Source organism: Solanum tuberosum, unplaced genomic scaffold (assembly GCF_000226075.1).
Source record: "Solanum tuberosum cultivar DM 1-3 516 R44 unplaced genomic scaffold, SolTub_3.0 scf00072, whole genome shotgun sequence".
In the NCBI taxonomy this organism is placed as follows: domain Eukaryota; kingdom Viridiplantae; phylum Streptophyta; class Magnoliopsida; order Solanales; family Solanaceae; genus Solanum; species Solanum tuberosum.
The window spans coordinates 1,276,745-1,291,465 of NW_006238999.1; the positions used below are offsets into that span (position 1 = coordinate 1,276,745).

Below are 14,721 nucleotides of genomic sequence, written 5' to 3' on the forward strand. Positions count from 1 at the left end.
TCGAAACGTATACATACATATATACGTAAAATTCTGCATACGTTACTACAACAATCTAAGAATAATATTTCAAATAAGATAGGAAGTATCAAATTGGATTTATTGCTGTATATAATATAATGATGGACTGATTTTATTTTATCTAAAATTTCCATCATGATCCAAAAAAAAAGGTGAACAATAAATATTAAAATAATTATACTAGTAATCTGGATATTGAAATACAGATAAACTCTCTGAAAATTGTTTCCAAAAATATTCATCATTATTATCAATATACATAGAAATATTATTTGTACTTGAATTATTGTACTCAACTCCATCATGATCTTTAGGCCAACCACCACCACCACCATCACTGCCTATTCCACCGCCCCTCTCGGGGCTTTTTCCGGTGAGTTCTTGAACGATCGATCGAAATTCATCAGCATTTTTTGCATTTACCATTATTGGACTTGAAATATATTTTACCTTCATTGGCTCTTTTTCTTTATAATTTTTTCTACTAGAATTTTTCCCTTTCTTGCCTTGTTCCATATGTACTTATAGTCTATATGGTAAAGGGAATTTTGAAATATTTGGATACATATAATATAAGTGAGAAATGTGCAATTTTAAGTGAATCTTGAAATGTATTTATAGTACTAAAAATTAATGAGTGGATGTGTACTTGTTGAAATGAAACTTCCTAGGAAAAATAGAAAAAATTAAGTGGAGGAATTTAAAAAAGTTTTGAAAATGAAAAGATAAGTTTCCATGAAAGGAGGAATTATGGAAAATATTAAATTTGTTTGTATCAACAACACATGAGTGACACGTACACATAATTTTTTATAAGCGTTATTAATATTTAAAATATAATTAACATATAAATAAATTATCTTAATAATAAGTGAAGTCTCGAGACATCATTTGAAGTAAGAGTAGATTTGTATTTGTCTTGTTGTCTTTTGATTTATGAACAAATTATACTGAGATTACATTGTGAAAATTATACTATGAGAACTAAATAGTAATGTTTTTTATTTGTAAGATTTATTTTTATTGGATTGAAAATGTATATGATGTATGTTATAAAACATTTGTTTGATTTTACATGAGATAAATGGAACTTTTTATTCCATGGTTAAGCAGAGTTAATAAATATTGAATTGAAGTAAAACTTTCTTAATTAGCCTAACTATGGGAGAAAAATTAATTAAAAGATAAAAAGCAAAAGGTGGCTTCTCGAAGTAGATATTAATCAAATATTTCCAAAAAATAAAATAAAAAATTAATCAAATAATGTGAAGCCGCCTTAGCTATTTTTGATTATTTTTTTTCTATTCTTTTACTCCAATGTTGCTTTCAGATATTAATTAAAAGCCACTTTAATTAAGTCTATTTATTTAGTTAATCAACCATATCAACAATTACTTGTATGATTTAGTAGAGAAATAATCTAGCTAACTAGGTTTTGTTGGCTTTAGTTAGTTGTTATTATTCCTTCAGTTCCTTTTTATTTGTATGTATTTTTTTGTCATATTGATATGAAAAAAATTACAACTTAAATAGTACTTTTCAAATAGATTTTTAATATTAAAATTTTAGTTTTAAATAATGAATATTAGTTATTGACTTTTGAGAAGCGAAGTGTGACAAACATTTTGGAGAGAGTATATCATGGGAGTTTTTGATACAATTAGGCATTTTTCTAATTGTTATATAGTTATAGTTAAGTTTATTTTTAGAATCGATCTGAATAAATGATATCGTTATAAAAAAAATTAATCGTACTAATTTAATTTGACTCCTAATAGAACCATTAATTACTTTAACCCTTAAATCATTTTTTCATGTTTTACTCATTATTAGTCGTTGTCCTAATATATAAATATAGTATAACGATAGCTTGAAGAATGGTCAATTTGAATATTATTCTTCAAATAACTTGTAATTATATTATATTAATTTTTTTAAAAATAACAAATAATTTGAGATAATTTATTTTTAAAAATTACGATAGATAATTTAAGATGAAAGAGTATTCTAAGTCTTTGAAAAGTAAACAGCCATAATATTTTACATTTGACATTGAAAGTTCAGAGTTTTGATTAATCACTATCAAATTGTTGTATAATTAGGGATTAGACCTCGTGGGGCTATTGAATATCATGCAATCATTCTACTAATAGTTAGATATATAACAAAACGATAAGACGAGGTGTTTTGAGCATTTTTATTTTGAAAAACGATGGAAGATTTTGGACCTATAACTTCTTTTGCCTAGCTTCACTTTGTCAGGTGGTGCTTGTGGGGAAGAATTCAATGATTAGAGGTGAATTTTTTTTTTTTGTCCACAATGAACTTAATTATTAGTAAAGATTCATATAGTTGAAATTAGGACATAATTGACGTTATAAGATGTTACTCCCTTCATTTCATATTAATTTAATTTTTGAGGTGTTTCACACTCTTTAAGAAAAGTAGATTAAGACATAAATTGAACATAATTTTCCATTTTTACCCTTATTTGTCAAATTTATGATTAAAATAACTAAATATTAATTAATCACTAATTCCAATACTAACTAATGAAGGGTAAAACTAGAAGAACACTCTAAAAGTAGTTTTGAAAACTGAGCAATTAAATTAATTTGAAAAATGAAAAATGCCTCAAAAATTAAATTAATATGGAATGGAGGGAGTAGTAAACTTTTAAAGAATATCCATATTTTGCTCATTCATTTTTTTGTTCTCTCTAGATAATAATATTGATGGTTGAAAATTGGCATTATTTATCTCATTGCTTAGGTCAAGTTGTGGAAATTAAAGTTCATACTAGATGCAATGTATTTGTCTTTGTTCTACATAATCATGTTCTTCAATTAACACAAATTGCGTTGAAAAAAAATGATGTATATGATAAGAATTCAAGTTTTATATATTGACGAAATATTTTATAAAGTATTCTACAATCAAAAAATATAATAACAAGTATTTTTCCACAATAAATACTTTTGATAATCTGAAAAAGGGTGGTAACTAATCTACTATCTATAGTTTAATGAAAAAAAAAATTAATTTCACTCTTAAACTATCTGAAATTTTTTATTTATCTTTTCAATATTTAGGTAAAAAGGACATTACATCACGTTTCCTTCAAAACTATTCACGTATTACATCTGAACTTTTGGCTTTTATTAAAGTTTGCAATTTTCAAATAATAAAGGTTGACGTCTTTTTTTATTTTTTATTTTTTGTTAATAAAAAGAGAAAAAGGTGAAATAAAACAAAAATAGTAGCTAAGAAAAAGATGGAAACAGCTGCTTATTTCCAAAATTAGTAGTTTCTTCCAACTAACAAAGTAATCCAACTGTTTTATTTTATGTATTTTAATTTAAATAAATATGCAATTTACTAATATAAAGAATTAATTCACACAAATATCTCTTTTTAGAGTCATTATTTAACCCAAAATTATTAATGTTATATCAAATTAAGAATAGTTTTGAATTGATTTAATTCTACAACTGATATTAGTGTCAATATTTTTAGAAGATGGAATGAAAGATTGAAGATTGGTTTATAGATGGTTACATGGCATATGAAACTTATAATCTGTTCGATCAAGCTTTTGGAAAATTAAATATATTTTTTTAAACAAAAAAAAGTTATTTAAAGATGTTTAATCTAACGTTTAAGCAAAAGTAAGTAATTTTTCATTGTCAAAAGCAAAAACAAAATAAAAAATTCTAGAAGTACTTTTGAAATTCTGGCAATACACAAGTTACTGTTCTAATATTAATAAAAATATTTTCAAAATAATTACTCAAACACGAATATTACTCTTCAAAAGTACTTATTCAGAAAAACACTTCAAACAAAAAAAATCAAATTAAAGAAATTTTGAAAACGTCGCCAAACAGAGTTTTTGCCCAAGAACATCCTTAAACTATATCCCCAACTTAAACTACATCCTCAAATTATTTTTCTTAACAGAGAAGATCCCTCAATTATTTAAAATTTGACAACTTTCATCCTTTTGTTAAAATTTGTCAAAAATTAACAATTTTTTCACAAAAACTTGTATAGCTCACTCTACACTCAGCAAAACTCCCTAAATCACCCTCAATAAACCAATTTTGTTCATTCTACATGCATCTAAAATAAAAATTGTGATTTTTTCTAGCAACAACGTTTTGCATTGTCTTCCTTTTAATTAGCAATTTTATTTTTATTTACTTTTCATTTGATTTGATATCAAAAAATTATCCATTGTAATGTTTTCTTCTCATTGAATCTGTAAAAAGTGGTGTCGATCAGATACTTTTACTTCTAATAATGGAAAACAAAACTCGAGTACTAGAGATCAAAATTAGTTGAATCTTGATTACCTCAACTATCAGTTTGCCCCAAAAATTATTGATCTAACGTAATTTTGACTTTGCAAGGTGAAGATGGTGTAAAATTAAGCTCCAACTCCATTCAGTTGGTAAAGGAGAAGAGCATATAATGCCTCCTCGTAGACTCGCATTGTCCTAACATTGTTTTTTTTTTAACAGCAAACAAGGTTCTCAAAAAAAAAAAGTTTTGGAAGCTTTTTCCAACAAGTAATAAAATATATTTTTTAATGAGAATAGTATGAACTGCATATGTTTTTGTATGAAATTTGCTAATTTTTTGACAAATTTTAATAGAGGAATGAAAGTTGTTAAGTTTTAAATATTTGGAGGATGTTTTTTGTTGAGAAAAATAATTTAAGAATGTAATTTAAGTTGAGGGTATAATTTAAGGATGTTTCTAGCCAAAAACTCTTGTCAAACATGCTATAAGTTCAAAAGGGACACTGGTATATGAAATCTCTTCTGAATTGAATTAGACGAATTTCAAAAAGAATATAAATAAGCATGTTATAAAGATAAATAAATTATTTAGGTTAAATTCACATACTTTATTGAAAATAAAACAATAAATTAAAAAAATCTTATACTAGCACAATTTGATTCAGAAAAAATTATTTAAAATGTTGTCTCTTTGTATTGAGTCATCAAACAATTGGATATATACAAGTTGAACTTTAATGAAAAAAAATAAAAATTCAAGCCCCATAGTAAAGAAAATTGAAACCTTTTTTGAATACAGCAAAGCAGTTTAGTTGAGCCCTTTGTTTATTCAAATAACACTGTTTTTTTTTTGTTTTTTTTTTAATGGAAAATGGAACAATGTCTAGGTTCTCTTCATATTTGTGGGTCCCAAAATAAAAAAAGCAAAAATCTTTTGTATTTTCTTTTTTTCCCATCTTCCTTTCTTGGTTCACTTTTCTTGATAATTTGTACAAAGATTTTGAATATTTTATATAAAAGGTGGGGTTTTTATATATAGCATTGAAGTTCATTTGAAATTGATTTTCTTCAAAGATTATTGTTTTTTTATCATCTTTTAGATTTTGGGGTTCTCTATTTTGGGGTAAAGATTAGAGCTTTATGCTCTTTTATTAGTTTTCCATATTTTTTTTACTTAAGAATTTCTTGTTTTTGGAGTGTGAAAAAGAATAAGTGAGGAAAAAGATAATCTTGGATTTTTTCTTCCAAGATTACTTTTTTATGGATTTGGGGTTCTACCCTTTTGTTCAAAGATTAGAGCTTTAAGCTAATTTTTAAGAATTTGTTGTTCTTGAAGTGCAAAAGAAGAAAAAATTGAGGTAGAGGAATATTTTTTTTGAAAATTTTGGTGCTTTGGTGAAATGGGTAGGTTGGATCTTGAGGCATATGAGTATGTTAGATCTAAAAATGTGAAAGATCATTTTTTGTTGTGTTCTGTTTGGCAATGAGATGTTACTGGTTATTTGCCTTCCATGTTGATTGAGTTGACATATTGAAAAACTCAAAATTGGGACTTTTACAGGTTATAGATATATAATTATGTTAAGGTGGTTGTTTGTGGGATTCTTGATTTCTTTGTTCATCATATCTGTTATAGCTACTGATAATGAGTTTTCCAATTGTAACTGTGATGAAGAGGGTGTCTTTTGGAGTATACATACCATTCTTGATTGCCAAAAAGTGAGTGATTTCTTGATTGCAATTGCTTATTTTTCGATTCCACTCGAGTTGCTTTACTTTATTAGTTGCTCTGATGTTCCATTCAAATGGGTTCTTGTTCAATTCATTGCATTCATAGTTCTATGTGGATTGACTCATTTGCTCAATGGATTGACTTATAGTACTCATCCTTCATTCCAATTGATAATGTCCTTAACTGTTGCGAAAATCCTAACCGCCCTTGTTTCTTGCGCAACTGCAATCACCCTTTTGACTTTGTTCCCTATGCTACTTAAAGTTAAGGTTAGAGAACTATTTTTGACTCAAAATGTATTGGAGCTTGATCAAGAGGTTGGTATGATGAAGAAACAGAAAGAAGTGTATACTCATGTCCGAATGCTGACACATGAAATTAGAAAGTCTCTTGATAAACATACTATATTGTATACTACTTTAGTTGAGCTTTCAAAGACATTGAATCTGCAGAATTGTGCTGTTTGGATGCCAAATGAGAATAGGTCATTGATGAACTTGACACACGGGTTAAGCCCCGGCGCTGCTGTAGAATACCATCGTTCACTTCCGATTGATGATCCGGATGTGTTAGAGATAACAAAGAACAAAGGAGTGAGGATTTTGAGGCAAGATTCGGTTCTTGCATCTGCAAGCAGTGGAGGGCCTGGTGAGCCATGTACTGTTGCAGCGATACGGATGCCGTTGCTTTGTGCTTCGGATTTCAAAGGTGGGACACCTGAGTTGGTTGACACTCGTTATGCTATTTTAGTTTTGGTTATTCCGAGTGCAAATGATGATTGGAGCCATAATGAGATGGAGATAGTGGAAGTAGTTGCTGATCAGGTGGCTGTGGCCCTATCCCATGCGACAGTTCTTGAAGAGTCACAATTAATGAGGGAGAAACTAGAAGCGAGGAACGGTTTGCTGCAACAGGCTAAGGAGAATGCCGTGAAGGCAAGCCAGGCAAGGAATTCGTTTCAGAAGGTAATGAACAATGGGATGAGACGGCCAATGCACTCGATTTTGGGTTTGCTTTCCATACTTCAAGATGAGAACACAAGCTCTAACCAGAAGATTATTATCGACACAATGGTGAGAACGAGCACCGTTCTGTCAAATTTAATAAATGATGCAATGGATATACCCGACAAAGACGAAGGGAGATTCCCAGTAGAAATGATGCCGTTTCAGCTGCATTCGCTGATCAGAGAGGCTTCTTGTCTTGTTAAGTGCCTGTGCGTTTATAAGGGCTTTGGCTTTTCCACGGATGTTCCCAATTCTTTACCTAATCTGGTGATGGGGGATGAAAAGAGAACGTTTCAGGTTATACTTCATATGGTGGGACATCTATTGAATATCAGCTCCGGAAGGGGGTTGGTTGTATTCAAGGTTATTCTGGAGAGTGGAACCGAGGGCGGGAATGATAAGCTTCAGGGAGCAAGAAAACATAGCGTATTTGATGAATATGCTACCATAAAATTTGAGATTGAAGTTAGTCGTGGAGGTTCTCAAACAGATAGCTCAATCTCAACTTCTCACTTTGGCGGAAAGAAGTATAACAGCAAAGAGTTAAAGGAAGGCATGAGTTTCAGCATGTGCAAAAAGCTTGTTCAGGTGAGCATAACTACCGTTCTGTGTTTTAAATTAAGTCTTTTTTAGCTTAAAGTACTTTAGGTGATTAGAGCTACGGAACCTTATAAGATTTATGCTCATGAATTCATGGTTGTGTTAGTCATTTGGATTTACGTTGGCATATAAACTCGTTGAATTCAACCACGCGTAAGGGTTAAGGAGTTAAAACTGACTTACATAAATATTTGTTACTGGTTCATATCACATCATAATATAATCTGGATTGTTTAATGAATTAGATGTAAATATCGACTAGATATATGAAGGAACTCTAATTAACGGATGTGCATGAAGGAAAGATGAGGCCGATCCAAGATTCTTGACCAATGTCAAATTCTTGCCCCTGTTATCTTTAAAGACGTCAAAACTGCCTCATGTGGAAGAAACATACATTTTCAAAATGGCTATTACTAGGACGAAAATCTCATAGAACAAAAGTTCAGCCTGAGAGCATCTTTGATTTTGAAGGATGGAATCTGTGTTCGAGTTGTGATTGAAATTGACACTCAAGAAAAATTCTAAACCTATGAAGAGTCCAAGAACCCAAAATATGTTGACTCTCTTGGTTATTTCTTTGTGAATAGTATCCACAGTTAGATACCTATGTCTAATCCTATTCCGATAAGAGCGTAAGCAAGTGCTGTTACAGGCACTATGTATTCCAATTTTAAAACTACATTCAAGTGTCATTGTCGGAAGAATCACCAAAATAGAGACGTAGCAGTTCCAAATAAACAGGGTCGTTTTGGTACCCCAAGGAATTAGTCGAGGTGCTTGGACTTATTATTCTTTATTGCTTTCCCTTCAAGCCTTTGCATATTGAGTTTTCAAGTCTGTGTTGTCCTTTACCTTAACAAGATCTACAAAATTAAGAATTTAGGCTTTATATTTGTTTTGCTTTTTATAACCGAACTCTCGTAGGAAGTCGATGGTTTTGTTAGTTTTTGTAGCACCTATCCTGTCCATGAATTCAAAAGTTCATTTTCCCCTAGATGCAGCTTATCATCTTTTTGAAATGGTGAGTCGATTTACATTACGCTTAATCTGTTTAATTTGCAGATGATGCAGGGAAATGTATGGATGCCCTCAAATACCGATGGCCATGCACAGAGGATGACTCTTATTCTCCGATTTCTTAAACAGTCATCGTTCAGAAAACATATGTTTGAACTTGTGAATCCTTTGGATCAAGCGATTTCAAGCTCAACGTTCAAAGGCCTCCAAGTTCTACTTGCTGATGACGACGACGTTAACAGAATGGTAACCAAAAAACTGCTTGAAAAACTAGGCTGCCAAGTAATTGCTGTTTCGTCTGGTTTTCAGTGCCTAAGTGCAATGGGACATTCAACAACGTCCATCCAAGTTGTCGTTTTGGATCTTCACATGCCAGAAATGGACGGATTTGAAGTGACAACAAGGGTTCGGAAATTCCACAGTCATAGTTGGCCATTGATCATAGCTTTATCTTCTACTTCAGAGGAACAAGTATGGGATAGATGTCTACAAGTCGGAATCAACGGTCTCATACGAAAGCCTGTTCTCCTGCAAGGAATGGCTGAAGAACTTCAAAGAGTTTTACAAAGAGCTGGTGAAGGCTTTTGAGGATACTAACGGAGAGAAACGAACATGGCGTTGTCAAAACTGTCACAAGCCTGCAGTCCGACCACTTTCACTCAGTGGCAGAGCCAGGATTTCCAATAAGGTGAGTCGAAAAAAATGCAAGAATGTCGCACCACAGATTCAAACTTGTGGCCTAAAGCCATTTTAAAAGCTTCTCTTGTATTGAAGGAATCCCAAAATACAAATACACAGGAAAAAAATGTTTTTACCCTATTTGCACAGTATAATTTTTCGACGAAGGATATTCAGTTGAATTCCCGTCATCACATGTAGCTCCACTACTGCTTTGGTAGATGAATCAACTTCTTGCTAACCTTATAGTTTGTAGAGTTTATATTGTACACCTATATATATATATATATATATCATTTTGTCATTCAGTACTGTAGTTCTCTACTTTTTGGTATACGTCTTGTATACCGCGATTTTCCTTATTTGTCCTAAATTTCTTCCGTCTAACTGTAGATATTGTTTAGTTTTCCTAGCCAGTATACATAAGTTATACACTTACTATATACAGAGGCGTATTCAGGAATTCGTCAAGATGGGTGCACGAATAAAAAAAAAATGCATCTTAAATATAAATTTGATAAGTTTGACTTTTCGGTTCTTAATATAAACCATTAAATTTTAAAAATTATAGGTCCAAAATATATAATACTATTAGTTTTAAATTTTAATATACACATTTGATTTAATTATATAAAATTCTTATAGTGCAAAGTTTTTTTAGGAACTTCCAATGTAAGGCACTTGAAAATTTTGAAAGATTAAAGGAAAAAAAACAAAACAAAAATTAGTTGAAACGTCAACAGTATAACGATAACCACTTGGGGAGGTGTTACTCAAAAGGACAAGATAGATATAAGACTTAAATTTTTATCCTTACTTAGAGAGGTGCACTCAATCATTATTGTATTATTATATGATACTTTAAACGTGGGTTCACACATCTATATTTAAATATTTTTTAAAAATATAACACTATTGTATATGATTTAGAGAGGGGAGCATGGGTTCACGTGAATCCACGGCACCCCTCTAAATACGCCCCTGACTATACATGAATTAGACATCCGCCAGCTATTTTTTGTTTAAGCGGTTAGGTGGATGGCTATTTAGGTTGATTCTTTTTAAAAAAAAATATTTTTGTTCCTGCTAGTGGAATTCATATTCTTGTTTCAAATCTATTAGTTTTATTAGTTTAGAAAGATTTTGTTTTTACTTATTCCATGAAGGTTAACTCATGATGTTTGGGTATTGAGAAGAGAATAAAGAAGAAGAAAAAAAGGGTTTGGTTGGGTTAAATGTCTATAGTTAAAAATCACCGACATGATAAAGATTTAAATTCAAATTGGTTCCTGGTTCTAGTTAGAAACCACTGTGTTCACCAACAAGAGGCAAAGTAGTAGTATCTTTCTGTCCATTATAAATGACACACTTTACCTACTCTTTCTCTATGTCCAGAGCGAAGAGCGGGCAAAAAAGCATCACTAAAGTAACATAAATATGCTTTTGTTGCTATGTAATGATAAAACAAAATAGATTTTTACGGTACTCTGATCATTTATATCGATTGAGCTAAAGCTATTAAGTTTGATTGAACTCCAGTAGGTTGTATATAACTAATTAATATTTTATGGAGTCACAGAGTGGGCTCTATAATCTTTAGAAAACTTCAATTTTGTTGTTAATGGAACCATAAACCTACCATTTGAAGAATGGGAAGAAAATCATCTCCAATATTTTTTTGTTTCCACTCAAATTTGGATTATTATTTTCTATAGATTTTTACTTTTTTTTTTTAGTTTTACACCCGATATCCTTACTTACTTTTGGAGGTCAATCAATCAGAATTCGCATTAACAAAATCTCAGTTTGGTGATAAAATATTTTTTATCCAAAATAACTTTATTTGTAGGACTCGAACTAAATATAAGAATACTGAAAATAAATATTCACTTATTATTCTATCACAAATTTTGAGGTGACATGTACCATTTCATTAACCATTATCAGAGTAGTTTAATATGTGATAGTAACTTGTTTTAAAATTATTTTCACTCAATTTAATATTTATTATAGAAATTTATCTGTAATTACTTTGTACTTGATTGTGCAAATATTTTTTTTCATGCACTATCAACATATATACTTCAATGTGACTTGTAAAATAATGAAACAATATATAGAAAGTTTTGAATTTGAAGCTTGAGAATAACTTTAAAATCTAAAATAGTGCCATGGCACATTTCATAGCTACAAATTAATATAAGTAAAAGATACCACTTGCATTAAATCTTGTGTGTATAAAGCTACAAAAAGAGTGTTAGTGAGACCATCCAATTGGGTATTTTCATTATTATAATTCAAATTATGACGATAAACTGACATCATTCGCATGTATATAACTAATCACTACGATGTTGGTGGTGGCTTTGGGGGACGAACCTTACCCACCTACCCACAACTAGTGGATAGTAGGGTAAAGCTTAATCCTTATTACAAGATAAATTATGACGATAAGTTGACATTACTTGTGCAAAATCTCATGAACGTTGTCACAGATCAACATGATGTTGGTGGTGGCGGGGTTGGGGGGATGAATCTCGTTTGCTTCCAATGGATCGGGGGATAATGCTTAGGAGGTGGTGGAGGGTTTAGACCCGCTCTCTTGTCGTGATTCGGTGGCCGCTCAACACTTTCCATAGCAAAACACACAAACTTATGGTCCATGACAACAATATTAGGTAGTAAAATGAAGATAATAACAAGAAAATAAATAACTATGATCTTCATTAGTAGCAAAATCTTGGCCTTAGATTAACAGTCAGATTCACCAGAACTCAATATTTGAATTAAATCTTATATCTACTTGAGAAAATAAGTATAAATAACAAAAAAATCTTATTCTACTGAATCAAATACTAAATCAAAAGACTGATTCTCTCGTTCGAAACAGATAACAAGAGACAAAGTTACTTGATTTAATTTTTGTGAAATAGTAGTGATTAGTGAATAAGTGAAGTAAAATATATATATAGGGCAATGGGGGTTCAATTTCCACAATGGGAAATTTCTAGGAAAAATTCAAAATGACATTAATGATATATACTTGTCTTGTTGACATAATGATGCATAAAGTTTGAATTTTTTTAAATTTTATATAGAAAAAAGTGTTCCAATGTGTTTGAAAATTAAATAAAGGACAAGAATTGCATTCATGAGTACGCGTTAGAAGCAATATAATTACAAACATTGACTTTAAAAAAAGTAATTATTTATATAATCAAATCATTTATAAAAATAATTTCATTTAAATTCTTATAATATTTTACTAGATATTATTATTAATAAATATTTATTCTCATTCAATATTTACATCAAATAATATTAATAAAAATATTGTAACGTGTGAAAGCAAAATATACTATGGTATTTGTTATTTGTGTTTGGGTGGAATCTTACTAGTTAGTACTCACGATAAAAATATATTTAATTAATAGTCTTAACTGATTTATAAGTTTAATATCGTACTCTTTCTAAAGCGAAGGCAAAAGGGTACGAGGAAATTCAAATTCAATTGCATTTCTATCGTTAAAAAATTATTCGAAAGATCTTAAGAACCAAAATAATTTTATGAAACTTCATTAAATTGGTTTTTTCAACAATCTATAACTTACATGAAATAGCTTACTTCAAAATTCTTTTATATTTTTAATTATTTTAAAATATAACATTGATTATGTTTTAAATAGTGGTCCTTTAAGTGATTATTTGTACACTTTGTGGGCACTAAGATCCATAATTGGATGTGGTGCTTTAGCCCAATAAAGTTACATATATTTTTGGGCTACATTTGCATTATTTATGGGCCTATTAAAATTCTAATAATTGATTTTGGGATTTTTGCAATTTTCTGGTACTATCTAGATATAGGAAGTGTAGAAAAATGTGTAGTTGTAGTAGAATAATCTAGTTAATTATTCTACATATATTTAGGTGGTCCTAGCACCTCAAGTGGGCCCCACTTGTCGAGGAGGGTAAATAACCATTCGTATTTAATGTTGGTGTCAAATTAACTAATTTAACGTTCAACAGACTAATAGTAAGTGGTTATTTCGTTTGAAGTATATTTGTTATGCATTTCTTAACTTGATTTAAGTATTTGTGTTCATGTTTTAAGTGAATCCACCTCATTTTTTTTCAAAGTACTTAGCATACAAAATTCACTAATTCGACTATTTGAATTCATGTGTTTTTTTTTTATTATCAAAGGACTCTTTATTTTTATGATTTTTTTAAATTTTTTTTTAACTGATTTGGACTCAAGGTCCTTTATTAATTCACGCCATTGGGCTCAAAAGGTTCAAAATAAATTATTTTTATGATTTTGATATCTTTGATTAATTATAAATGGATATCACAATATCCTTGATGTCCAATCCCTCTCCCTATGACTAACAATCTCATATTTGTTAATTTGGTGTATTTACTTAAATTTTTGTCATTAACGGAATCTATCCTATTGATTTCATTATTCAAATTCATGCACTTAATAAGTAGATTAGAGAATGTATCTTACTAGAGGATTCTTTATCTTCATACTCAAAACTTGAAATATTATTTAATAAAAGAAATCAAAGCTCTAGAAGGAAAAATAATCAAATTTCTTTCACTCACTGAGTCGTTCACATTCATAGTTGAATCATAAATGTTTAAACGTCCAACTCATTACGAAAGCAAACTCATAGGTTCGATTCCTACAACATGTTTTACAAAATCATAAAACAAATTACATAAAACTCTGTAACAAAAACTTTCTTTGATTAAGTATAATGGAACTATCATCAGGTGATATATTGCGATAATTAAAATATTTTTACTCTTATTGAAAAATCTCGAATTCAAACCCTGAAACTAGAGAATGTCTTTGAAGGGAGAGTTTGCTCCTTAGTTAGTAAGTCTATCTTATATGAAACTAGATTAACAAAACTAAAGAGTTTTAATACCAACATATTTTATGAGATCAGAAAATAGCTTACATAAGACTCTGTGATAAAAAAAAAAGTTTTATTTCTTTGATACAGTGTAACATAACATGTTTTATGATATTAGAAATTATCATCAGATGATGTATTCTAATAATTACATCCCAATTTATGTGGCACTTTTCGAATTTCGAGATTCAAGTAAATCTATCTTTGATCGTAAATTATTCATACATTCTTATTGAAATATCTCAAAATTCAAACCCTAAAACGAAAGAACATCTCTGAACGGAAAGTTTACTCCTCAATTAGTAAGTCTATTTGATATGAAACTAGATTAGCAGAACTAACGAGTTTCAAATACGGAATAGTTAAACTAAACTCAATAAAAGAATATCATCACATCCATCATGGTCCCCCACCCCCACCCCCACCCCTAC

The 14,721-nt window shown here is 30.0% G+C and overlaps 1 protein-coding gene across 1 annotated transcript; it reads left to right on the top strand.

The window, feature by feature from the left end:
• Positions 1–5,309: 5,309 nt before the first annotated feature.
• On the top strand, positions 5,310–9,613 carry LOC102587369 (protein EIN4-like). The gene is made up of 2 exons (XM_006345824.2): positions 5,310–7,652; positions 8,730–9,613. The coding sequence occupies exons 1-2, from the start codon at positions 5,904–5,906 to the stop codon at positions 9,270–9,272; spliced, it is 2,292 nt and encodes a 763-aa protein (XP_006345886.1). The 5' UTR covers positions 5,310–5,903; the 3' UTR covers positions 9,273–9,613.
• Positions 9,614–14,721: the final 5,108 nt, after the last annotated feature.

Excerpts from the sequence above, each read along its gene's own strand:
- LOC102587369 (XM_006345824.2), top strand. The coding sequence starts at position 5,904 with ATGTTAAGGTGGTTGTTTGTGGGATTCTTGATTTCTTTGTTCATCATA. Across the intron at positions 7,653-8,729 it reads TGTGCAAAAAGCTTGTTCAG|ATGATGCAGGGAAATGTATG; the intron begins GTGAGCATAACT and ends TTTAATTTGCAG.